This window comes from Venturia canescens, chromosome 2 (assembly GCF_019457755.1).
Source record: "Venturia canescens isolate UGA chromosome 2, ASM1945775v1, whole genome shotgun sequence".
Classification (NCBI taxonomy): domain Eukaryota; kingdom Metazoa; phylum Arthropoda; class Insecta; order Hymenoptera; family Ichneumonidae; genus Venturia; species Venturia canescens.
The window spans coordinates 27,411,434-27,438,268 of record NC_057422.1 but is presented as its reverse complement, the minus strand read 5'-3'; the positions used below and the strand labels follow the sequence as shown (position 1 = coordinate 27,438,268).

Sequence of the window (26,835 nt, the reverse complement as noted above, 5' to 3'; positions counted from 1 at the left end):
AGTATGAAGAAGGAGTTGAAGAGACATGCAACGATAAGTCAGGATCCACCAAACGAAGTCTTCAATGCAGTTTGTCGACAGTGAGTGTCAATAACACACGGCTATCCATGATATGCCCGTGGATATTACGAATTATAATTTTCCAGGTAATATATATATATATAAGTAAATATTTTAATAGTTTTATAATAAATTAAAGGTTTATGGATATTGCCCATCTTATCCATCCACTGGTGGGACGAAAAATTGTCGATAGGGAACGGCGGAAACACCGGCCCTTACTTCCCAGAACCATTCCTCATCTCGGTTTCATGCTCGATGATTTTCAAGATGCAAAAGACATTTATCTTGGAGAAGTGCAAGGGACCGATGATAGCTTGGGATATGTGTTTGGTTCCAAAACAATTCTTCAAGCAATGACGGATTTAACAGAATTACACATGGATGGCACGTTTCGTGTAAGTTTTTTTTCGTTAATTTATGTTAATTTTCGTTCATTATATGTAATTAATGGGTATAAGAAAATAAGATTACTTTTACTCCTTATAGTCTGTTCCTGACCAGCCTAGATGTGCACAACTTTTTATAGTCCATTTCAGATTGATGGATGTGGTAATTACTTTGCTGTTACCGTTGTTTTATTTCTATTTTTTTTTAAATATTTTTATTCACATTTTTTTTTAATGACAGGGTATTTCTCCATTCTTCGTTCTATGTGAACGGAGGACAGCTGAAATGTACGTAGCAATTTTGAATTTTCTCTGCGATAAAGTTCCTGGTTTGAAAGAAAATATCAGAGAAATTTCAGGAGATTTCGAAAGGGCTCTTATAAAAGCCATTCGGATAGTTTTTCCACAGGCAAGATACGTAGGATGTTGGTTCCATGAAACTCGAGTAAGTATAACCGATATTTTTTCTCACAACTTAAATGCGTACGTTGGAAATAAAATTGTAACCTACGATTTCATAGAATAATAATTAAATAATGTTCACCATTAAATTCAATAGAGTGTGACCAGGAAATGGCGTAGATTGCACTTGAACGAAGCACCGCCAAATATTTTATACATGGCATGGGCTCTGCCGTTGGTTCCACCAGAGAAATTTCCGGAAGCTTTCGAAGTCATTTATGAGCAGTCACAACGATTCACCAGACTTTTCCCTCGAATGAAAAACTTTATTGATTATCTACGAGAAACATGGATTTCTCATCCAGAATACGTCTCGGTCTTTGGTTCTGTTGCAAGAACCAATAATTTTTCTGAATCATGCAACCGACGTATCTTGACAAAATTAGGAGGAACTCGTCCCAATTTATTCAAGTTCATCTGTAAGTATAAAATTTGAATATAATTAATAAAGGTTCTATGCTTATTATCATTAATTTAGATTCCCATGTTTTTCCCTCTGTTCACTGTAATTATTAAATTGTTAATAACATTTTTATATTAATATTTTTCCCTTTTTACTTACTTTCGTCCATTGTGTATGAAAACTCCTTAATCTTCCTTTTCACAATAGCTGGAATGTCTAATATAATCAAAGACGAGACCTTAAAGTTCAACAGAATACAAGAAGGACATGATCTAACGATGGATCGAAAAAGATCCCAACTTATTATTGATACGCGGATACAATCGTTCCAAAATCGACTTCGCGTTGGAAGGTATATTTAATAATATTGGCAAACAAATTTTTGCATTGATAAATTTAAGAACAAGTATAATAAAAATTAATTTCATTACTTTTCCTTTTAATTACAGAATAAGCATGCATGAATTTTTAAGAGAAGTCGTGAAACGGAAAGTCGACATCGCCATTCACCAGGCAAACTTACGATTGGACGGTAAATATTTGATTCGGCGAACCGTTCGTTCTCCAGGCATAAGATTAAAACAAATTTTAATTATTGATTGCAGATGAAAATTATAACGAAATTGACGAACTACCGGACGTGGAAGATTTATACCCTGACGATCATCAGTATCCTCGAGCTTCCAGAACCCATCCAAGACAGCATGCATATTATCCTGTACATCAACAGAATATTCTCAGTGAACCGCACCTCCGGAAAAGGAACTTCCAAGACCGCCGAAGGAATCCTTCTGCTCGAATTAGAAATCCACATCGACGAAGTAACGAGTCTTTCACATTAGAAGACCTTGTGCCGGCTGATGAAATTGTTGATATTCCAATAGACACAAACAAAGAACAGGGTACACATCAAGAGCATACAACAGTAGCTGAGGCAATGGAAACGAACAATGGTGATTATCAGATTTGTAAAAATAATTATAATTACAATAATAATGATCAATATTTTCATCGACACAGAACTGCAATTTGAAGATGTGGTCAACGTTCAACAGCTGCCTCATGATTTACAACAAGAGCATCATCGTCAGCAAGCTCCGGAAGCTGCTCAACCTGTGGCTAATGAGCTAGTAGCAAATACAGAGGAAAATGCTGATGGTATATACTTATCTTTTTTTACAATTTTATTTGCATAAAACATTTCTTCCTATTGTTACATTTCATTGATTTGGCTATTTTCATTTAGCAGATGAACCCTTTCCAGTGAATATGTTTGATGAAATCGAGCCAGAACAACCAGCCATTTATGAACAATTACAAGTCTTGGATTTCCCTCAAGATGTAGTAGCGTCAGGAACAGCTGGAATTTGTGTTTGCTGTTTAATAAACCGCCCAAAAATTTTATTTTTACCATGCGGTCATTTATGTCTGTGCATGAAATGCAATTTGGGCCGAGATATATTAGACGATGGTAAAAAACAACGCGACCCTTCCTTTAAATCAATATGTCCGATTTGTGCTGAGCCGTATCAGACGAACAGAGAAATTTTCTACTCATCCTTAGAGTGACAAATGTTTTTAATTTACTTATATTCATATATTTTTATTTTAGCACAGCTTATCGATATCTTACGAAGTTAGATGACACATAATTGACTACGATAATTTTAATTTGCTTTGTATGTATATGATAAAATTAACATGACCTGACATTAAAAGAATAAAATGTTAAATCCAGAAAATATAATAATATGACAGCTTCGGCTTCATAACCTTTTAACACTCAAAATGGTTCACTACCATGCTTCGCGCAAATTTTTATGTTAATGATTGATGCCGCTATTTATGAAGACTTTTTGAAAAAAATATGAAATGATGAGTTGTTATCGACGGTAAAAATTTATCTTCATCAATGGTAGGTATGACGCTTGGTAAAGATTTTTTCGCGGTTGACAATTATGATGGTAGACATGGCTGTGGCATAGCTTTCGTCAGTAAAGTAGGATAGTGGTAGAGATTGGGTTGGTAGAGATTTATTATGGTAGTGATCTATCGCTGGTAAACTTTACTATGGTAGTGAAAAAATTTTGGTAGTTTCAGACGTGATAATGTTATTTTGTAGGTCGACATTTCCTTGGTGGAAATCGATCGGTAGAGATTCTTAAAGGTAGACTATTTTTGTGGTAGTCTTGTAAAGGTGCCACAAAGTTAACTTACCTTTAATCGTACGCGAGGCTTACGCTTAAAGATCAGTACACGCAAGCGAGGCTTACGCTTAAAGATAAGTTCACGTAAGCGAGACTTACGCCTACTTTTGAGTTGTAAATCAGAGAAGAATTTTTTATTTTAGAAGTCATTGTGATCGCCCACGGATGAAAAATTGATTGAAACGTTTATCTTCTGATTCCGCAGCCATTAGCAAGAGACGAAATCGAAAATTTGTAAAGGTTCTGAAATCAGAGAAAAATTCTTGATTCTCGAAATTTTTAAAAGTTCTTAAATTAGAGGAAAATTCTGAAAATTAGCAACAATGGCTGATTTCAGTCCCAACGAAATCGTTGATATGCTCCTTATTTTAGGGAGGTGTCGGGGCAATTACTTCCGAGCTGAAAATTTATATCGACGTGAATCACGAGAGAACATGAAGGAGCGGATAAGAGCTGCCTGCCGTGCGATCCCGAGAGATGTTCTCCTACGCACAGTTGATGGTTTTGAGAGAAGAGTTCAGGCATGTTTAATTAAACATGAATGGAGGGATCTTTGAAAATCTCTAGGGAGGGATCAGAGTACACTCACAAGGAGGGTTTGGAGTCCGAAAATACTGCGGTAGTGACGAACCGCAGAGACCTAATCCTTGTGAGCTCGTACCTATGGGCATAAAGGCATTGCATGCCCCTCTTTTTAAAAAAAGTTGAAAAATAGAATGAAAATAAAAAACACACACACATGCACCTCCACGTATGCACGCATATGCAGACGCACACGCAAACGCACTTGCACTTGGTACGTTAAAGATCTCTTCGCGGTGCATCCTGGATACCTCTAAAATAGTTGAAAATGATGTCCTCACTTAAAAAATATGAACTTAATCAAAAAATTTTTCCAACAAAAGTTGTTGGTTTTGCGCTGAAAATTTTTTTGGTGATGAAAAAAAGTTATGTTTCCATTCGAAAAAAACATGTCGGCCATTCTAACGCCGCCATTTTGAATTTTGGATCCACAAACCAATTTTTATCAAACGTCCTCCTCCAACCCTTAAAAGTTTTGTTCCACACAATATTTGATCCGAGCAATATTTTCCGCGAAAAGTCAGGTGTAAGATTAAAATGGGACACCCTGTATATTGTAACGTAACTCTCTTGCCGACCTGGCCTGAACGCCGCCACGCGTCGGTTCGAGCTACCTTAATTTTAAAAGGAGCAGGTATTTTAACACGTACTTTTAACACGTATTTAAACATAATTTGTACCGATCCAATCGACGTCGAGTGTTGTGAATAATACCAGGGGGTTCTGAAATTCAGAGAAGAATCGATCTTCTTAGGCCTGCTACACACGGTCAATAATATTGCGCAATATAGGTGATTGCACAATATTATTGAACGTGTAGATGTAGTATTGAAACATTGCGCAATCATTGAACAGAACTTTGAGCTATCTTAAATTTATGGCGCACTACACACCATACAAATTTATTATGCAATATTACTGTGCAATATTATTGACCGTGTGTAGCGGGCCTTAGAAGTCTCTACTGCCAAAGGGTAACAAATGACTCGAACTTTGATGTGTTTTTTTTAGATTAGCCATTATACCAAAAAGTCATGGGCAGGAAGGTTTCGGTTTCCTTATAAGTCTCTGCTATCGTAAAGTAACTTATGACTTCACCGTTACTTGGGCCGGAAGAGTATTCTCAACTCGCATTTACACACAATTTTATATGTTCTGATTTTTCATATGTACTGATTATAAAAAAATATTGGTTGGCATCGTTCTAATTGTTAGAAAGCAAGATTTTGAGATTTTTTGTAGTTGCTGATTTTCTGCTAATTTCCATAAAGCGACCTGAGTCAGACGAGTATTCTTAACGCGTATTAGACCAATTTCATAATGTTAAAATTGCGAATTACTAATAAAATACTTGTCCACTAATTGATATCATAAATTTTACAATTGTACATATGGGGTATTCCATGCGTAACGAGACAGGTTTCGGCCGAGAGTTTCAAAATTTTTTGTCCGTTAAAACATCGTTTTCTTGTATCATATGTAAGAATTCATTCAGTTTGGACAATAAGAAATAGAAAAAAAAGGAAACATCCTTGTCAAAATATTATAGATCTCTGATAATTAACCTTATATTTCAGAAATTCTCTTTTCTCGTTTCATACACCACACTAATTCGAATCTATCGCCGTCGTCACACTCGCATTCGCTCTCATACATACATTCGTTTTGTCGGCGGTACACATAAACAATCAATGGTTGATTCTATGATTTGATATAATTAAAAAGTTTCGAATAACTTATCTTGTCGAGAAGATGATCTTCGTTGGCTCTTGCCCGAGGACTAGAAGCTGAGATTTCGGTATAACAGGAACGGATCACTCGCCAATGTAACGCTGGCCAGCTTTATACTTGTAAAAGAGTCTTCTTATGATCCCACCTCGTTGACGTCCCCGAGCGAAGAGAGCTCTTACAATTTCGGAATTGATCTCAATCTTAGATTTCCAAGTGGGGATAGCCCCATAAGGGTTACCATTCGTACACAAAAGTAAATCAAAAGTTCATTCAGGGCGCGCAATTTCAATTTACGCGTTACACATATAAAAACATTTCTATATAGTTATGAACCCCAATTAAGACTTGGTTTTTGTGAAGTCCTAATAGAAAAATAAAAAAAAAAAAATATTTTACATACCTTTAATTGTGTGTCCCGTAAGGGTTAATACAGCAAAAATTAAATCCGACCAGTGCATTTTGACCGAAAAAAGCGCTCTTTTTTATAAAGCTGATGAAATATGAATCCGATTTGTAAAGAAAAATGTATAGCCAAAAATCGGAGATAAAACCAGTTTTTATTTTTTTTCGGCCTTAGGGTCGATTGGATTTTATCAAAAATTTTACAGGATATAGTTCAACATGTGAGAAACGTTCGGTAAAATTTTCAGCTTGCCTTCATTTTTTGTTCACTGGCAATTAAATGTGTAGTTACTCTGAAATAGTCGACGCTTCCTTCCCATCGGAACTCGTTTCGTAAAAACTGGACATAGCTTATCGGTGCTTAAGTTGGAAGACTCTCATGGCATTTGATTGGTGCGTTAGTTGGGACACAATACTTGCACGTGATTGGGCGAAGCCCCCCGTTCAGACTGTCTGGTCGACGAAACTGCCTCTCTCCACGGTCCGCGTGAACCGTGATAACCAGCTGGTTTATCACAGCTACGGTCTGTTTAATGAACAGCTTGAAAAAGTCTACATTTTACAAACATAGACGGTCCATTTGGTTTATTTGCGATGGTGAAAAACTACTGCCACAATCCGTTCAACAAAAAAAAATCATAAAAACAAGCGTGCGCGCGTGAAACTGGTAACTATGCACAAAATCGAGAGGGAGCCATCATTGACATTAGGACTTCATCTTCTTCATCTCGCATGGACTTCCGCTACCAAATGAAGAAATTGAAGATAATCGACGTAGACCGGAACCGGGAAATGCATTTGGATCTTCAGATAAATCGTATTGCATCGAATTTTCCATAAGTCAGCTTGGATCTTCTAACAAATCGGATATTATTCATGTCGCTATGAATCAACTTGATCCTAAACACTCAGCAAAATGCGATGCTAGTAATCTCGCTACAAATCAACTCAGATGGTATTTCAAGATGATAGTGATACGGAAAATCATGCGAAGCAACCCGGAGGTTTTTCTCAATATTCGTCAGTTAGTGAAGGAAAATCTGAACCAACTTCATCACATCAAAGTTTCGCAATTTCCAATCACAATAGTGGACTTCGAAAATTGCTCGAAGCCTTAGATGAGTCACCAATTTTGAAGAAACGTAAACACATCGTTAGATACTCTTCTGCTAAAAAGCAGAAAGTTATTGGGAAGGTAAACGAATTTTTAAAAACTGGTTTGAATGAGTCCGCAATGACCGTTGACGAAAAGAAATATCGGCTGTACGATGAGATGATACATCAAATTCACAACAAATTTAACAAGGAAACGACTTCTCGTCGAGATAAAATACAGCTTCTTCCTTTTTTGCCGCAAAGTCTGTCTTGCCACAAAAACCAAGTCTTAATTGGGGTTCATAACTATATGAGTAGATCCATTGGATTTCGCCCAACTTCTCGGGAGGGGTCTTTCGATTTTGCTCAAACTTGGGTACTTTAAAGTACCTTAAAAACTATGCCCAAATACCAAATTTGAACTCTCTAAGTAAGTGCTCAAGGTCACGAGAACGAGCCTTATAAACATAAAAAAATGACCATTTTTTGCCTCGTTTTAAGATGATGGTTCACACAAACTTTACGTTCAAGTCAAATAATATTGGTTCCATTTTTTTTAGTATACTATCTAGATTATAAAAAAACGTGGTTCAGTCTTCCAGATCATGAGGCCTTCCATTGTGATCAGGTTAAATTAACCTTTTAAGGGTACGTTACGTTTTGGCGCCGCCGTTTTGGCACGAGCCGTTTGGGCGCGAGGACGTTTTGGCGCCGCCGTTTGGGCGCGAGGATGTTTTGGCGCGGGGCCGTTTTGGCGTCGCCGTTTGGGCGCGAGGACGTTTTGGCACTGGGACGTTTTGGCGCCAGAATGGGTTTTGGCACTAAAGAATATGTTCAGCAAATTTCATTAAATTCTTATCATTTTGAAATTTTTAATGTATTTAACATGGTTTAGCATGGCAACATTGTATCGTCGCTATCCACCCTCCTTAAAATACTAAGGCGAAATAATCGAAAAATTGATTCATGGAAAAAATTGTACTGAGACAATTACCCGAGAAAAAGAGACTTGATTTGAAAGACTTGGAAAAGAAAAAAAAAATAATATTTGATAAATTGATGATCAATTTAAAATTTTATTTCAGCTATTTTACCGTTTATTTGCAATGGTAAGCCTAAAGGGGAAAAAACCAAAGACATACTTCGAAAGTACAAACATCAAGACACGATTTATGCCCTTTATTATTGAAAAATAATATGTTAAGGCTTCCGTATCGTGGATTGAAAAAAAAAAACAGACCTCGAAAATTGCGACTTTTTTGCTTTATTTTGCAAAAATATAATAAAAAAAGGGTTTTAACCAAATTTATATGGCACCATTGAAAAGAGCGCCCTCGAAAATAGTCGACGAAGAAGCTTACGAATTTTTTCGACGACGTTTTCATAGTGAATAATCCCGTAGAAAATGGTACATGCGAAAGGTGTCTTTTGGACGTTAAAGGGTTAATTAAAAATTTCCATAAAATGACCATTTTCAAATTGATGCTACAGGCTTCTTTCTAGCTGAATTGACTTCTAATATGGCTCATTTTTTTCTTTTTTTATACCTTCCAGGCGAGTCATGCCGAAAATTTGGATTGCGTGAAGAAGCCTAGAGAGATATCATTCCAAAGTTGGTCTTTTTCGGAATTTTACGAAAAATCGCTAACTTTGACCGTGCACCACGGATTTCTGTCAACTCCGAAGTTCACAAAAATTTGGTGACACGATATAATATCACATGAAAAAATATCACACGACAAAATATCACGGACAAAAATCACCGCGACAAAATATTCCACGACAAAATATCCCCGTGATTAAATATCACAAGACAAAATATCACGCGACAAAACATCCCCGTGATAAAATATCACTACGATAAAATATCACACTACAAAATATTACAATGAACATTCATCGAAGCCAGGCACGAATTTTTCAAATCGATTGATGTGTTCGACACTGTGTATACATGTGAGTGGTGTGTTTAAGACTATGGATAACGGTAACGTAGGTACGCGAGAGTGGGGATAATCCCTGATACACAGGGGCTAACGTATGTAAATAATTATAATGAGAATTCAGTATTAAGTCTGTATTCAATTGTGTGCGTGCGTGTGTGTGTTTGTATTTATGTGTGCTCGTGTTTGTGTTTATATGTGTGTTTGTGTGCGTGCGTGTTTGTGTTTGTATTTGGGTGTGTTTGTATGCGTTTTTTCGTATATACTGGTTGTTTTGAGAACCAATGGTGGTTTTGAGGGCGGTCCTCAAAACAACCATTCATTAGCAACATGGATGGCAAATGTTGCGCTCCTTGGCTGGGCTATTCCGGGGATTTTTTCCTTAAAATTTTCCTTAAAATTTCCTTAAAAAAAAAAAGACCCACCCATTTACTTTTCAAGAATTTTTTTCTCTTATTTTTTTAAATTGAACAAAGAAAAAAGAAAATTCTTGAAAAGTAAATAGGCGGAATTTTAAGGAAAAAATCCCCGGAGTAGCCCAGCCAAGGAGCGCAAAGTTTGCCTCGTGTGTTTTTTTTTGTCGTGTGATATTTTGTCGCGGTGATATTGGGTGTGCGTGAAGGAAGCCATGTTACTTTAAGTTTGTTACTTGAAGAATGTTTTAAACCTGACATCACCAGCATGAATGCTGTAAAAAACTAGAGACAAGTACATTTATGTTTTTTGAGCAGTCACCTGTAAAATCATGGAAATCAATGGTTGTAAGACTTTTCATTCAAGAAAGAAAACGTTTTCAAATAAATACAAAAGTGGCCAAGTACATCGGATTACGAACATGATTATGATTCCATTTTTCAAAAAATGTACTACTGTTTTTATGGTAAATATATATACACCTGTACTGAAAACTTCGAAAAACAGCCTTAAAAAAAATTAGAAACACTGCATCATACATTTTTCAATGACAAAGCACTCGGAGTTATGTAATTTTCAGCAGGCTGTAAAGAGTGATGGATGTTCGGACCAAGAAATTCCTCGAAGCGGGTCATTCTAGATACAAAGAACTACTCTCACCTAAATTTTTGTGAACTTCGGAGTTGATAGAAATCCGTGGTGCACGGTCAAAGTTAGCGATTTTTCGTAAAATTTCAAAAAAGACCAACTTTGGAACGATATCTCTCTAGGGTTCTTCACGCAATCCAAATTTTCGGTATGACTCGCTTGGAAAGTATAAAAAACGAAAAAAATGAGCTGTATTAGAAGTCGATTCAACTAGAAAGAAGCCTGTAGCATCAATTTGAAAATGGTCATTTTATAGAAATTTTTAAAATCTTGAAAAAACATTATCTGTAAAAAAAACTAATCTGTATCTATTTTTTAAAGTGTCAAAAGAATCAAATAACAAGTAAAAAATAAAAAACCGAAAAATCGCGCTTGAAATCATTTTGGAAACCGATGCCTCATTCTTCTTATTTGATTCGAACAGCTAAATCAATTGAAAAAAATTCCATCTAATTTACGTGCAGCATTAAAATTTATTATATCAATTCGAGGCCAAGTATTTTCTAATGAATTGAAAAAGTTACCACTTGAGTTACGTGCAGCACTAAAATTTATGATATCAATCGAAGGACAAGTAATTTATGAGTAACTCCAAATTTCAACATTATGGAATTGTTCTAAGAAGCTTTTAAATCCAAAAAAATCACATGCAAGCTAGTCATTTCTTACTCTATGGTGGCAAAGACTTATAAGAAAATCGATTCTTTTTAGACTTTCAGGAGCTTCTGATATTATTCACAATATTCGACGTCGATTGGATCGATACAAATTATGTTTAAATATGAGTTAAAAGTACTTGTCCGGCCCATCACTATTCATTCAAATAAAAATCAATCATAAAAAAACGAAATTGTACGGCAGAGTCCGGTTGAAAATTTATTGACATGCGATTTATTATTAGTTTAATGTTCTTAATAATAGTATAGGTTAGTTATACCGAATGAAATACGTTCGCTGGAAAAAGTGAGAAGTAAAAATTGCCGTCATTCCAATACCAACTGGGGAGTTATTTTTGGAAGCTTGAACATATTTAATGTGCAAAATGTTTTTTATTTATCGATGCACAATAACATCCCTTGTATAGTACAGGACAGTTCGTTTCCATTCTTAATCAATTAGTGCAATTAAGGAAATATTACTTGAAGATAACTCTCTAAATACGCTCTGCATGAATATTTGTGCTGGATCAGATCTAGAGAAGCCCTGATTTTTATTTGAATAAACAATTTTGATGGAAAGTGATGGGCCGGACAAGTACTTTTAACTCATATTTAAACATAATTTGTATCGATCCAATCGACGTCGAATATTGTGAATAATATCAGAAGCTCCTGAAAGTCTAAAAAGAATCGATTTTCTTATAAGTCTTTGCCACCATAGAGTAAGAAATGACTAGCTTGCATGTGATTTTTTTGGATTTAAAAGCTTCTTAGAACAATTCCATAATGTTGAAATTTGGAGTTACTCATAAATTACTTGTCCTTCGATTGATATCATAAATTTTAGTGCTGCACGTAACTCAAGTGGTAACTTTTTCAATTCATTAGAAAATACTTGGCCTCGAATTGATATAATAAATTTTAATGCTGCACGTAAATTAGATGGAATTTTTTTCAATTGATTTAGCTGTTCGAATCAAATAAGAAGAATGAGGCATCGGTTTCCAAAATGATTTCAAGCGCGATTTTTCGGTTTTTTATTTTTTACTTGTTATTTGATTCTTTTGACACTTTAAAAAATAGATACAGATTAGTTTTTTTTACAGATAATGTTTTTTCAAGATTTGTGAAAATTTTTTCGAATTGTTCTGTATTTTTTTTTATAAAATCATTTTTTTGACAATTTAAAAAGAAAATATTTTTAAAGTTTTTTTCATGGATGGAATTATCAGCAAACGAGGGACCATCAATGTACTTGTCCCAACCTTTTTTTTCCTAGGGGAAGTTTATGGTTTGATATCACGTCTTTTTTCTCAAAAGTTCCTTATTTATGTTCAGTTGACTATAGGATTTTAGTTTAAATTTCTATGAATTATTTATGATTTTCGTCTTATAACGTTGGTTTTCACGAAAAAAGACCTATTTTTCGTAAAAATTGAACTGGAAATATTTCGTCACAGGTCTGTTCTTGGACTTTGGCGATTTTTTTCCTTGTACTCTAATATGTTTTGTCAATCAGGAACACAAGAGCACGGTCGAAAGCGGGTTGGAGGCCGGGATATGATTTTCGGCTTATAACGTTGGGTTCCACTAAAAAAGACTTATTTTTCGTAAAAATTGAACTGGAAATATTTCGTCACAGGTTTGTTCTTGGACTTTGGCGATTTTTTTCCTTGTACCTTAATATGTTTTGTCAATTAGGAACCAAAGAGCACGATGGAAAGCGGGTTGGAGGCCGAAATATGATTTTCGGCTTATAACGTTGGTTTCTACGAAAAAAGACCTATTTTTCATCCAAATTGTACTGAAAATATTTCGTCACAGGTCTCTCCTTGGACTTTGGCGATTTTTTTCCTTGTACTCTAATATGTTTTGTCAATTAGGAACCAAAGAGCACGGTGAAAAGCAGGTTGTAGGTCGTGATATGATTTTCGGCTTATAACGTTGATTTCCACGAAAAAAGACCTAAATTTCGTCAAAATTGTACTGGAAATATTTCGATAGAGGTTTGTTCTTGGACTTCGGTGATTTTTCTCCTTGTCTTCTAATATGTTTTGTCCATTGGAAACTCAAGAGCTTGTAGCAATGCGTGTTGCGGGCTGAGATATGATTTCCGGCTTATAACGTTAGTGAAAAGAAAGGAAAAGAGAAAAGATAGATCAAATTCAAGACACAACGAATACAACAGAATTGGCCATTTTTAAATGTCGTTTTTGCATTCTGAATCTAGACATTTTCGTGTCATCCAAAACATGCCCCCGATGAAATATATTTCCAAAGTTTGCAAGTGGCCGCGGAGATCCAATTATCTACAGTTTGATAGTTGCAGAAAAAAGGCACCAGTAAACATTTATTATGTCAGAATTCAAAGAAGTAAAAAAAACTGAGCGTACTTGATTCAACAGAGCAACGGAATTCAAAGACGTTTAAGGTACCTGCATTGCTTGTGGAGGAAAACAATTTCATTTCAGGATAATTTGAAAATAAATTAGGAAATTCAAAAATTTAGCATAGAATTTAGAAAAAGGAAAATTAAGATAATTAGTAAAGCTGAAAACTTTTGTGATGAATTTTTGAAATTACATGTTACGGTTGGAGTAAAAAATTTAAATAATTGGCACACATGCTGCGACACAAAAATATCAAAGTTTGAAGGTATTCGCTCCATACCGCAGTAATACAAACTTTAATACTATTTGAAAAGAAATACTTTAAAACTTGCTGAACAAAGTTCCATTACATATTACCATAAAGATAGGGGGTGATACTTAGCACATATACTTATCCACAGAAATTTCCAAGTTCGCAGGTATCTGCTGCAATTCAATGTATCTGCGCAATGAGTTTGGAAGACAGCAATTTCAAATCCATCCATAAATGAGCAACTGAAGACTTTTGTAATGAATTTTTCACTTCATATTTATGTTACGGTGCGAGTCAAAAAATAAAATGAATGGCACAGTATATAAATTTTATAGTTTGCAGATTTTTGCTGTATTTCAATGATCCAAATCTATAGTATTAGAGTGAAAAGTTGGCAAAAATCATGATGTTACGTTGAAATGACATAGCGAACATTGTATTCAGAAATTCTGTAGGTTTCCATGATGTTGGCAGGTATTATACTTAATCGCATCGAAAACTGAGCAACTGTACACTTATCGTAATGAATGTTTTCACCAATAATTCCACATTTGCAGTTTGCAGAATAGGAATACTCAACATACACGTCATTTCATAAGTATTGTTGTCAAAATTTGTGTTTGCCTACCGCATTCCGAAGATTCAACTTTTCATATTATCAGCAAAAAAAGCATCCAAAGACTTTTTGGAACAAGTTTCATAATTTATTACTCGACAGACCAGGTGGAAAAAGAATAACTACACTTATATCAAGACCAGAAACTGTTTTGAGAATCTGTTGTACAAAATGTGCGATTGATGATCATAATTGGAAACCTCTTGAATCACGTTACCACAATCAGCATGAAGAAATAGTAGAAAATCATAGGACACATATTAGGCAACCAATTAATAATATGCATCGATCCGCTGCAAACCGATGGAGTCAAAACAAGGATCGGAAAGAGCAGAGCCATAGTTAAAAAGAAAAAAGACAGCGCAATTGAAAGAGAACAGAAATCAAAATTGTTTCATGTATCTGTGCATTAGTTTCTGAAGACAGTAATTTCAGATCTATTCAGAAATAAGTAGGTGAAGACTTTAGTAATGAATATCTTCGTTAATATATTCCAGTCGGATCCAAAAAGTTAAAAGATTGGCATACCTGCTATTTCACAGAAATATCAAAGTTCATAGGTACTTGCTACGTACCAGTTATACAGACTTTGGTGCTATAGGGAAAAACACTTCAAAATTACATGAACCACATTTTTGAAACTTATTATGACACATTCAAAAAAAAAGTGACAGATACGATGCATGTTGAAGCAAGCAAAATGCTGTAATTTTGTATGTCTCCATGGTTATCCGCAGACAAAATATTTGATCACATCCAAAAATGATCAGGTGTAGACTTACAGACATGAATTTTTCAACCCACAATGCCAATCGCAAACATGGTCTGGAAATATTCAATATACATGTCGCTTCATCACTTTGTCGAACTTTAGAGGTGTTCATTGCATTTCGAAGATACAAATTTTGATATCATGAAAATTAAGCACCCAATGACTTATTGAAATAAATTTCCAAATTTATCATGTAACAACTCAAGTGAATATATCTATGCATTTACATGGCCCAAAGATTTTTCAAAACTTGGGTGAATGAACAAGCAATCATGAAGGCTTTTTGTTATAAATATTTCAAATTATCTTGTTGAAATTAATATAAAAAAATAGAAATACGAATATCTCTCGTATTGTCTGGAGAACAAATAGAAATTGGTATGACAATACACTGTAAGCTAAGGAGGTGGAAAAAAGGGACCGGTGAACACAGCCAAACTAAATGAAAGAAATTATGACAACAATACATTGAATTACTTGACCAAAGTTTTTTAAAATTTATTTGAATTCGTTTACACACAACCATCCACCTCTTTTTTTAATGTAATTACACAACATAGAATTTTTGTTTGGAAAGAACGTTTTAGAGGTTATAATGAACGAACGTTTTTTTTCTCATTGTTATTATTATTATTATTCAACACTAATTAGTCACGTCATTAATAATATCGATTCCTTCCACTTTTCAATAACCACTTTTATTTTTCTACACTCTGCACGCAACAGCACTCCGGCGGTCATAACCTCAAACGTCAACATGACGCGAAATCTCGCAAATTTGCTATCTATGTACATATTACGATATCGAAGTAGAACAGATAATTCTTAATTTTCACGACACACATTATTCACGTTTTCACTTCTCAACATTTTACTCACTCTCAGTACACTGTATGAGATCAATTAATCCACTTTTGAGGTTTTATTTATTATAGATATTATTGTCGTGAATTGGGCTCGAAACTTATTGAAACTTTTTTTATGAAAAAAATAAAATTGATTATATCCACTGCTATTTCCAATAATGTTTTATTTATTTAAACGAAATTTGCAAATCTTGCACCGTTGATCCACGAGGCTACGATCGCAATCACTTTATAATAACATAACAGACGATAACAGACGGTATACAAGAAAACATTGAGGACTATCAGAAACTTTCTCATCGGCGATTGGTCGAGACGGATAGATTCTTACCGGTGATTGGTTATGATGGGCATCAAGAAGCCCTTGTATGTATCGGTCTGAACCCATATACGGATACGTCAGCTGCGTAAATGTGTTGGTACTTTTTGCATAATCTTGAGCCCGTGCAAAGTTTTTTCTCAGCAATTACGCCACCGATCATGCTGATTTTGGGCGCAATCGAAAGAGAATTTCTTCATTAGCTGAAAGTTCAATTTTCAAATTGCGACATAACTCCTGAGCTTCGCAATTCAAGAAAATGACATGTCGATTTTACCCCCACCACCGCGAATCGTTTTATTCAGAGATAATATAGTCTCGGCGAGAGCCTCAGGCCAGCAGACGACAGGGCTGTCAATGTACTTGTCCCGAGACTCTGCCGAGTCTCTTGATTCATTTAACGTGATCACAATGAAAGGCCTCTTGATCTGGATGACTGGATCATGCTTTCCCATAATCCAGATGGTATACTAAAGGAAATGGAACCAGTATTATTTGACTTGAACGTAAAGTTTTTGTGAACCATCATCTTAAAACGAGGCAAAGAATGGTCATTTTTTGATGTTTATAAGGCTCGTTCTCGTGACCTTGAGCACATAGAGAGTTCAAATTTGGTATCTGGAGATAGTTTTTAAGGTACTTTAAAGTACCCAAGTTTGAGCAAAATCGAAAGACCCCTCCCGAGAAATGGGGCGAAATCAAATGATACAAGAAAACGATATAGTAACGAACAAAAAATTTTGAAATCCTTGGCCAAAACCTGTTTAGTTACGCATGGAATACCCCATAGTTTGAGGAAAAATGATAGAGATCATAGAGTTGATGAGAATCACAACTCTATGAACGTTCTGTGATAATAGACATTACCAAAAAATATTCATTAATTTATTTATTAAATCATTGTATTATTTCCATATCGTTGAATTTTATTGATATTTTAATTTGGTACCAAAAAAGTTAATAAGTACACATTGATCCAAAAAATATTTTAATTATTATTTCAATTCATCTTACTCTATCAGAGCCTTCGCAGTTCTTACGTCCTCTTCCATTCCCATGTACAATCGTCAATTCGGTTTCTTATCGTCCATAAATTTATTATCAGCTAAAATGGGTGCACTTAAATTAATTGTGCCGCCTTAAAAGCGTACGCAAAAGCGTCCATTTACGTACCGCGTGATATAAAATTTATTAGTTTTTAATACGCGGTGCCGCTAGTGTCGCGCTCCGCCGCTTGTTTGGGGCCTTTGTGCCCACCAGTTCGACCGCCACCGGCCAGCAGTGACGCGGCTCACCGGTTGTTGTCGTGTTCAGTCAAAACATCGCGTCGGATCGCGATGCTTTTCGGGGTTAGGTTCGCTTTCGAGTCGATTCGGGTCGTTTGGAAAAACGTTACGTCACAATATGTATAGATGGCTCCAAACAATGAGAACATTGATTATTATCTAATAATAAATTAACAGTTTGCTCCATATTATCAGTTTGAATAGATTCAATAAATATTGGAGAAAAATTTAAAGTTCTTGGAACCAATTCACTGGCATTGACCGGAGAGCAGGTTTGTATGAGGCTGGACGCAGCTGGCAGACCATTCTGAGATAATACCGATTCTTCATTTCCTTTTCCGTCTTCTACTTTTTTCCCTTCTAATGTTTCTTCAGCATCGTTCATAATGACTGGATCATCGTTCTTTTTATTTTTCTTCAAATGCCTTTGCAATCGACTGCTCTGTGAAGTATCTGGCAAGTTGCACGAAGGAACTGCACTGGCTTTCAAATATTGCTTCTACGATGAATGATCTGGTAATATATATTGTAATGTTACTCTTTTGTGTCAGAGCACCCCGTTACGCGTAGATTCGAGCTACTTATCAATTAAAGGAGCAGGCATGAAAGAAAAACAAAAGTGTGGAAAAAGATCTGTGTGAAAGTAACAAAAGCAGTTTTATTCAAATTTAAGTTCTATTCTGTTACAAAAATATGTCGTTTTTTCGAAGTTTATTTAGCTCTGGTATTTTTCTTTGTCAAGCAATGGTTCATAAAACAATTCATGAGCAAACAATTCCGCACGCAAACAGACCAATCTCTTATAATCTTGTCAAATTCCGCAACTAAAAGGATTTCTAACGCAGTTATTTTGCAAATGTGAATTTCGTGTTTGGTAATTTTTATATTGCCTAGATGTTATTTCGTAAATTTTAGCTATCTCGCATTACATCATTTTTATTTATCAATTTTTAAATTTCTTTATTTTGCAATTTTAAACTCCGCAAATGTTAAATTCGTTACTCCGCAATTTTTAAATCTCTACACGGATTGATGAAGATTCGCTACAAAGAAAAGGATGAAGCTAAGATTTCGTGATACAAATTTTTGAGTTTAAATCAAATCATTGGATTGAAAGGAAAACCCCTACCGAAAAAGATTAGAGTCACCCCGGAATCTTGAGGCCAAACGAAACCGAACTGCCCCCGCCCTCCTGGTATGACGGAAATGATTCCCCCTCGATTCTTGTGATTGAACGAAGCCGAACGGTCACCGCCCTCTTGGTTGGAAAAGGATAGGTAACCCGGCAGAAATGTTGATCCAGAACGGAATCGAACTGTCCCCGCCCTTCTGGTCGGATGGATGGCTCAGTGTGAAAATCTTGAACCCACACGAAATCGAATGGGGCCTGCCTTTTCACAATGAAGTGGAGGTTGAATAACAATTTGGCGGACTTCGTGGTTGTTCCTGATTCGCTCTTTTATTTAATCGCAAACCCGTTAATTGACTCTAAATTTCCTGATTGGTTCGGGTTTGATTTCGTATGATATTTTATTGGTTGCATGATTCTGACCAATGATAAATTTTGATTTCACTCAACTGCGCTTGAGCGAAAACTCGTAATCGCCAATTGAGGATGAGTCGTTTTCTCATTTGTTGCTTCAAGGCCTCATGTATTGGCGGCATTTTGTGATTGGCTCTTAAAAGCTTGTCGCCGCCGCGCGCGAGTTGGGTTTGAATTTGAAATAGATGCTTGATTTTTATGACACAAAATTTTCTTAAGTTTTTGAATGCATTTGCTCTGAGATTGCCATCAATTAGTCTGTACAAAGATTCTCTATATATTTGACCTTATTTTCCAATGAAAAATGAATTATTTACTGTAAATCTGTGGGAATTGCTTTTCCCTGTGATCTATGTCGGGCGGGTCAATAAGCGAGCCCGGGCGCTGGCGCCTCTATTGACCGCGCGTTGCCGCGTCGGTACGGCTGCGTACGCTATTGTCGCGGTATCGTTCGTCTCAATATATTGATAAAATATACAGTAAAAGTTATTTATCATGAAATAGAGCAACTATATAGATAACACTCCAGTCAATTCTGAGATCATACAATTAATTTTGAGGTTATTCATTAGAAAAATGTATATTAACATACCTGGTAGTATATAATCGGTTTTCTTGATATGCAGAGAGCACACGTGGACGTTATTGTTAGTGTTCTTCATTTTTAAAGCATTTCTCCATGCTTTTGCTTTATCGCAGCTTATCACATTTCCAAAAATATCTTTGCTGTATGCTAACCTCTCACCAGTTCTCGGAATGGAGTGAAAACGAAGGTTCAAATCTTTTTGTGATTGGCTGTGGCAACCATTCACCCAACAATATCTTCTAGCACTTGATTTTTTTCTTGGGGAGAATCTTGCACCCTCCATAATATTTCGATTCACTTTAAATTGATAAATATTCACGCTCACTCACGAGTATTATGTATATTCCAAGCATACGTAACAAAAGTTTGCATCGGTGAACTACTTACAAAAACTGCTACCAAATGCCGCGGCAAAAATGTCAGATCCCAATACACACACGTCAAGTTCGTGATGTGTATAGTAACTGTTGCATAACCTTAAGGCCGTGCAAAGTTTTTTTTTTAGCAATTACGGCATCTATTATGCTGATTTTGGACGCCATTGAAAAGAATTTCTTTATTAGCTAAAAGTTGAATTTTGAAGTTGTGAAATGGCTTCTGAGCTTCGTCATCCCATAAAATCATATGTCAATTTTACCCCCACCACCGTGAATCTTTTCATTCAAAGAAAGTATAGTCTCGGCGAGCCTCTAGCCAGCAAATAATAGGGCTGTCAATGCACTTGTCCCGAGATTCTACTGAGCTTTTTGATGGCTGGACTACGAGTGTCTTCCAAAATTTTATCGAAAAGGTCCGTCATAAAAGTAACGTAATGGTTCATTTTTTAATTAGTGACATCTTTTTACGCTGACTTGTGAATGAAATATGAATCAGCCATAACATTAAAAAAAAAAACTAATTGGATTATACGTACAAGTGGTATTGGAGCGCCTTCGCATTGTTGTGAAGCACTCTGAAGTTGTAAAGCGATATCCTTACGTTCTGTAGGGCTCAGGTAATTGTACATTATTTGAAGTAAAAATGTCATGTGTCTAGTTGCAAGAGCAGGATTCCCCATTCTATTGGCAGCGGCTATAAGCTCGTTTATAACTTGAATCTGAATAGCTGGCCAGCCCCTTCGATAATCTGAATTCGGGTTTTAGTAAAAAGTATGTATTCCACCAATAGAAGTACTGCTCCTTTGAAAAAAATGTTTTATAGTTCCTATACCTTGTGACATTTCTGTTGGATCCATAGACAATCTGAATCCAGGTGTAGCTTGCAACATTAGATTGTAACATTGCCTCCAATCAGGTTCCGGGTTATTTTTGGAGACATGCCTTGTCGCTGCTAAACGCAAGCAGAATGAAGCTTTCCTCAAGAATCCAAATGATGAATACAGCTCAGATAACATTGTAAATCGATCAATCTGAAACATTCATTGTCGAAGAATAAAAAAATACATTTTATCATAGAGTTGAAATGCACATTTTCTCCAACAAAATGAACTGTACCTTCTCTTGATCATTCATCGTTAAATTGATTAATACAACATTGTTGAGAAAAGACGCAGCTTGAAGAGTGCAGTTTTGTTCAATTGAGATTCTGGTAGCTTTGAAACTAGCTTCCGTTTCGATGATTCCTGCATTTTGGTATTTGCTGTAGTGTACTATCGCTTCACGGTACTTTTTGGGTATATCTTCGGGTGGTAATATATTTGGCATTTCAGCCTTGATCTCTTCACTTGCTAGCGACACGCGTAAAGGCATTGGAGGTTGGAAGCTGAATCTGAAATGTATGAAAAGGGTTATTTGATTTATGACATCAATTTATCTTTGTTATCCGCTATTCACCATTAAGGAGTTTCGGTACAAAAGTCTAAATATTAAGAAATTGATCAAACTTGGTGATAATGTTGTTCAACATCAAGTGCAAAAACACAATTTTTTTCAAAATTTTCTTCTACTTAGTTATCGAGTAATTACGCATTAAAGCAGATTTCTTATGCCCGGAATGTATACCTATATATATGAAAACGCTATGCTTATACACGTGAACTTTAGTGATCAATTACTCGATAACTGTGTAGAAGAAAAATCTTAAAAAATTTGTATTGCCAAATTTGGCACTAAAGAATATGTTCACCAAATTTTATAAAATTCTAAACTTTTTGAAAATTTTTATGTTTTTAGCATGGTTTAGCATGGCAACATTGTATTGCCTGTACCGAAACTCCTTAATAGAATCGCTTAATAATTTAATGTATGTGTTACGTCCAGAAGGAACGAACGCAGTTAATATTGTAACATTGTGGAATACAACGTTGCGAGGACGATTCGAATTAAGTGTGGAAGGCGGCCTGGATAGCTCAGTTGGGAGAGCACTCGACCGGGAGTCTGGCTGTGACTGCGGGCGAGTGAGCACATGCCTCTTTTCTCGGTCCGCCAAGTCCTCTGTTATCTGTGCTAATAGTGGCCGAATCAGGTGTAAAAATACCTATTGGTTTTTTGTTCTCATAAGCTGGATGACTATTACTGCCCTCATTTAGCGCGCTAGACCGACTATCTGTGCGAATACGTTTTTTTTTTTTCTATTTAAAATTAGTTCTTTTACGGAGTGATAATCTCGCGTCGGCTCGTGGCCTCATGGCAAGATGGCTGATCCACACCTTGCAAACTCTACACCCAAAGTGAACGACCCGGCGAAACCTGAAATTGAAAACTGACGCAGGATAAGAACTTTCCGAAGCTTGGGTCAACACAGCTTGAGCAGCTTCTCAAGCAGACCCTCAAAGAAAATAACAGCAAACCGCAGATTTCAAAGGTAAAACCAAACCTTGCTTCATCTCGAAAAAGGAGAAATCGATCTCCCTCTATTAAGCCGGTAGCCGGCTCTCACAATTGCCCGTCTACCTCAGTAGAAGAATGGGAAACTCCGAAACGGCCCAGTAAGCGCCCCACTACAAAATCAGTAGTCGATAAGAAGGCTGTTAGCCTCACCGATAATAAATATCAGGCCTTATCTGATAACTGCGATTGGACCGACTGTGACTCCGAACACACTGAGCCCATAGACAACGAGGTACTCTTATCAAAAAAAAAGAGAAGCCTCCTCCAATCTACACTACTAAAACTTCAATGAAAGATTTAATAACTATCATCAATAACTTAATGATACCAAAAAATGGAATCACCATTCATGAAAACAAAACGAACGAGAGCATAAACCACACTATTTACGTGGCGGATTTGAAACATCACAGCAAAATCTTAGAGGCAATCAATTCGCTCGACCTTGAGTATTATACATTTACTCCAAAAAACCAAACTCCCAAATCGTTCCTTATCAAAGGTATCAAAGGGGATTTCTCTTCAGAGGACATCAAAAATGAATTAACCGAATTAGCCATCCCTGGCGTGAAAATTCTATCTGTCTCGAACTTTCACTTCGACAAAAGACAACCTGACAAACATCATCACTTAATTCAACTATCTAACGATAGCCCCTTGGAAGACCTTCTCAAAATAAGAGCAATCGCTTATCAAAGAATAAAATGGGAACGATTAAGGAAGCCCCTCATTTACCAATGCCGGCGATGCCAACGTATCGGACACTCAGCAAAAAACTGCCACTTAGAATTTCGCTGCGTAAAATGTGCCCAAACACACGGCCCTGGGAACTGCGCCATCGTAAAAGACGGCAACAAAGATTTACTAAAATGTGCTAATTGCGGACATCCGGGCCACCCGGCTTCCTATAAAGGCTGCCCCTACATTAAACTTGCCATAAGTGTAAAAAAAAAATAAAACAACATAAAATAACCGCAATTCAAAACAAAATTGAGCACCTCAGAACGACGCAACCAAACGTCTCATTCGCCCAAGCTACGAGAACACCGGAATCAGTCCGCCAGACTCCCGACTCTGGAGCCCCAATCGAAGACGCTCCGACGACCTCAAAAAGGACACCGTCATTTCATCAGCAGGCTCAGATCCACGCAGAGAAACCTCGCCCGGACTATCAACCTAATTGGATCAACGACCTTAAGAAAGATTTGGCCTCAATCATCACAGATCAACTAAAATCCATCGCGAACCAGGTCGCAGCAAACACAGCAAGAATCGACCTTCTGTTTAACTCCTTATTTCAAGAATAATGGCTGACACTCGATCAAATTTTAATTCTATCAACATAGCCGCCATAAACGTTAATTCAATAATTGCGTTACATAGAAGACTTGAACTGCAGAATTTCCTTGAAAAAAATAATCATGATATAATACTACTATCCGAAACGAAACTCAACCCTCGACATAAACCAGTCTTTCAAAATTACCACTTGATCCGAACCGATAGACCTAATTCCACACAAGGAGGAGGTACGGCCATACTAATAAAAAATAATATTCCATTCGAAATAATAAATGATCCGTCCTCTAGCTCTAACAAAATTATCAAGAGACTCGGTAGAGTCTCGGGACAAGTACATTGACAGCCCTGTCGTCTGCTGGCCTGAGGCTCTCGCCGAGACTATCTTTTCTCTGAATAAAACGATTCGCGGTGGTGGGGGTAAAACTGGCATGTCATTTTCTAGAATTGCGGAGCTCAAGAGATGTTTTGTTAAGCGAAAATTAGTTTGGAGACTAAATTTCAAAATCTCTTTCGAATGAGCCCGAAACCAACACGATCAGTAGCGTAATTGCTGAGAAAAAACTTTGCACAGGCTCAAGATTATGCAAAAGTTACTAACACATTTAGAAATTTGACATGTCTGTATATAATACCATCAAAGGCCTCATGTCCCTCGGTCTAACTTCGCGGCGGTGTCGCGGACTGACGTCACATGCCGAGAGCTCGAAAGTCACTAGCCGAAGTTTCACGTCATGTTGACGTTTCGGGTTATGATGTTATCAAGTGCGTGCGGGATAACTAAAAATAATTTTCGTCATCTAACGAAGTGCATATTACTATTTATTTCGTTAAATTTTGTGATATACTAAACCAGTATCAAAGCGGCCGCGTAAATGTAGTCTGTGATATGTGTGCGAAAAAGGATATAAAAAATGCGCAATGCATATGTCAACGAAAACTTTTCAAGATTTCATGATTTTGTTCGACTGGAAATAAGCGTTAACTAAAATAATCTTTCAATTAAATCAGAGTGCGAGAAATATTGTCCGGTGTAAATATATCGTCAGTAGGCTAGGTTATATATATGAAGGCGTCAGATTATATATATGAATAAATACAACAAAAACACACAGAACTGTTAGAATGATGTTGTAAACTTTCATTGAATAAATTTTTTCTAGTTTGTTTCTCATGTTTCCCATATTTTGCTTCATATTCAGTTTGGCTCTGCCCTCTCCGATCCTTGTTTTCACTCCATCGGTTTGCAGCGGATCGATACATATCATTAATTAATTGCCTAATATGTGTCCTATGATTTTCTACTATTTCTTCATGCTGATTGTATGGTAACGTAATTCAAGAGGTTTCCGGCTATGATCATCAATCTCACATTTTGAACATCAGATTCTCAAAACAGTTTCTGGTCTTGATATAAGTGTAGTTATTCTTTTTCCACCTGGTCTGTCGAGTAACAACTTTTGAAACTTATTCCAAAAAGTCTTTGGATGCTTTGTTTGCTGATCATATGAAAAGTCGAATCTTTGGAATGCAGTAGGCAAACACAAATTTTGACAATAATACTTATGAAATGACATGTATGTTGAGTATTCCCACTTTGCAAACTACAAATGTGGAATTATTAGTGAAAAAATTCATTACGCTAGGTCTACAGTTGCTCAGTTTTGGATGCGATCAAATATAATGCCTGCTAACATCCATGGGAACATACAGAATTTCTGAATACAATGTTCGCTATGTCATTTCAACGTAACATCATGACTTTTGCCAACTTTTTTCTATAATACTATAGATTTGGATTATTGAAATACAGCAAAAATCTGCGAATTATAAAATTGATATACTGTGCCACTCATTTTATTTTTTAAAACTAACTGTAACATATATATGAAGTAAACACTCATCACAGAAGTCTTCAGTTGCTCATTTATGGATAGATTTTAAATTGCTGTCTTCAAAATTTATTGCGCAGATACATTGAATCGCAGCAGATACCTGCGACCTCTGAAATTTCTGTGCATAAATATGTGTGTTAAGCATCACCCCCTATCTTTGATTATGAGAATGAGTAATAGAACTTGGTTTAGCAAGTCTTAAAGTATTTCTTTTTAAATACTATTGAAGTTTGTATTACTGCGGTATGAAGCGAATACCTCCAAACTTTCATATTTTTGTGTCGCAGCATGTGTGCCAATCATTTAAATTTTTTACTCCAACCATAACATGTAATCTCAAAAATTCATCACAAACGTCTTCAGCTTTTCTAAATTCCTAAATTTTCCGTTTTCTATTTTATTCTGAGTTTTTAAACTTTTAAATTCATTCCTGAATTCTCCTGAAATTATTTTTCTCCAAAACCAATGCAGATACCTTAAACGTCTTTGAATTCCGTTGCTGTGTTGAATTAAGTACGCTCAGTTTGTTTTGCTTCTTTGAGTTCTGACATAATAAATGTTTCCGGGTGCCTTTTTTGAGCAACTATCAAACTGTAGATAATTGGATCTCAGCGGCCACTTGCAAACTTTGGAAATATATTTCATCAGGGACACGTTTTGAATGACACGAAAATGTCTAGATTCAGAATGCAAAAGCAACATTTAAAAAGGGCCAATTCTGTTGGATTTGTTGTGTCTTGAATTTGATCTATCTTTCCTCTTTTCCTTTCTTTTTCCTAACGTTATCAGCCGAAAATCATATCTCGGCTCGCAACACGCATTGCTCCATGCTCTTGAGTTCCCAATGGACGAAACATATTAGAAGACAAGGAGAAAAATCACCGAAGTCCAAGAATAAACCTCTATCGAAATATTTTCAGTACAATTTCGACGAAAAATAGGTCTTTTTTCGTGAAAACCAACGTTATATGCCGGAAATTTTAAACAATTCATAGAAATTTAAACTACAAATCAATTCGAAAAAAATTTTACAGATCTTGAAAAAACGTTATATTAAAAAAAACTAATCTGCATCTATTTTTTAAAGTGTCAAAAGAATCGAATAACAAGTAAAAAATAATAAACCGAAAAATCGCCCTTGAAATCATTTTGGAAACCGATGCCTCATTCTTCTTATTTGATTCGAA

The 26,835-nt window shown here is 36.0% G+C and overlaps 1 protein-coding gene across 6 annotated transcripts in view; it reads right to left on the bottom strand.

Annotated features, from left to right (window-relative positions):
* The window catches only part of brun (trafficking protein particle complex subunit brun), a 595,546-nt gene that overhangs the window by 503,595 nt on the left and 65,116 nt on the right, over positions 1–26,835 (bottom strand). For all 6 annotated transcript variants that reach the window (XR_006259965.1, XM_043411897.1, XM_043411899.1 and 3 more), the window contains exons 2-4: positions 21,120–21,393; positions 20,836–21,034; positions 20,540–20,751 (exon numbers count right to left, since the gene is read on the bottom strand). Coding sequence is in view for 5 of the 6 variants with exons in the window: in XM_043411897.1 (XP_043267832.1) it covers positions 20,540–20,751; positions 20,836–21,034; positions 21,120–21,393 (685 nt within the window). In the remaining variant the exon portion in view is untranslated. The remainder of the gene's footprint in view (positions 1–20,539; positions 20,752–20,835; positions 21,035–21,119; positions 21,394–26,835) is intronic.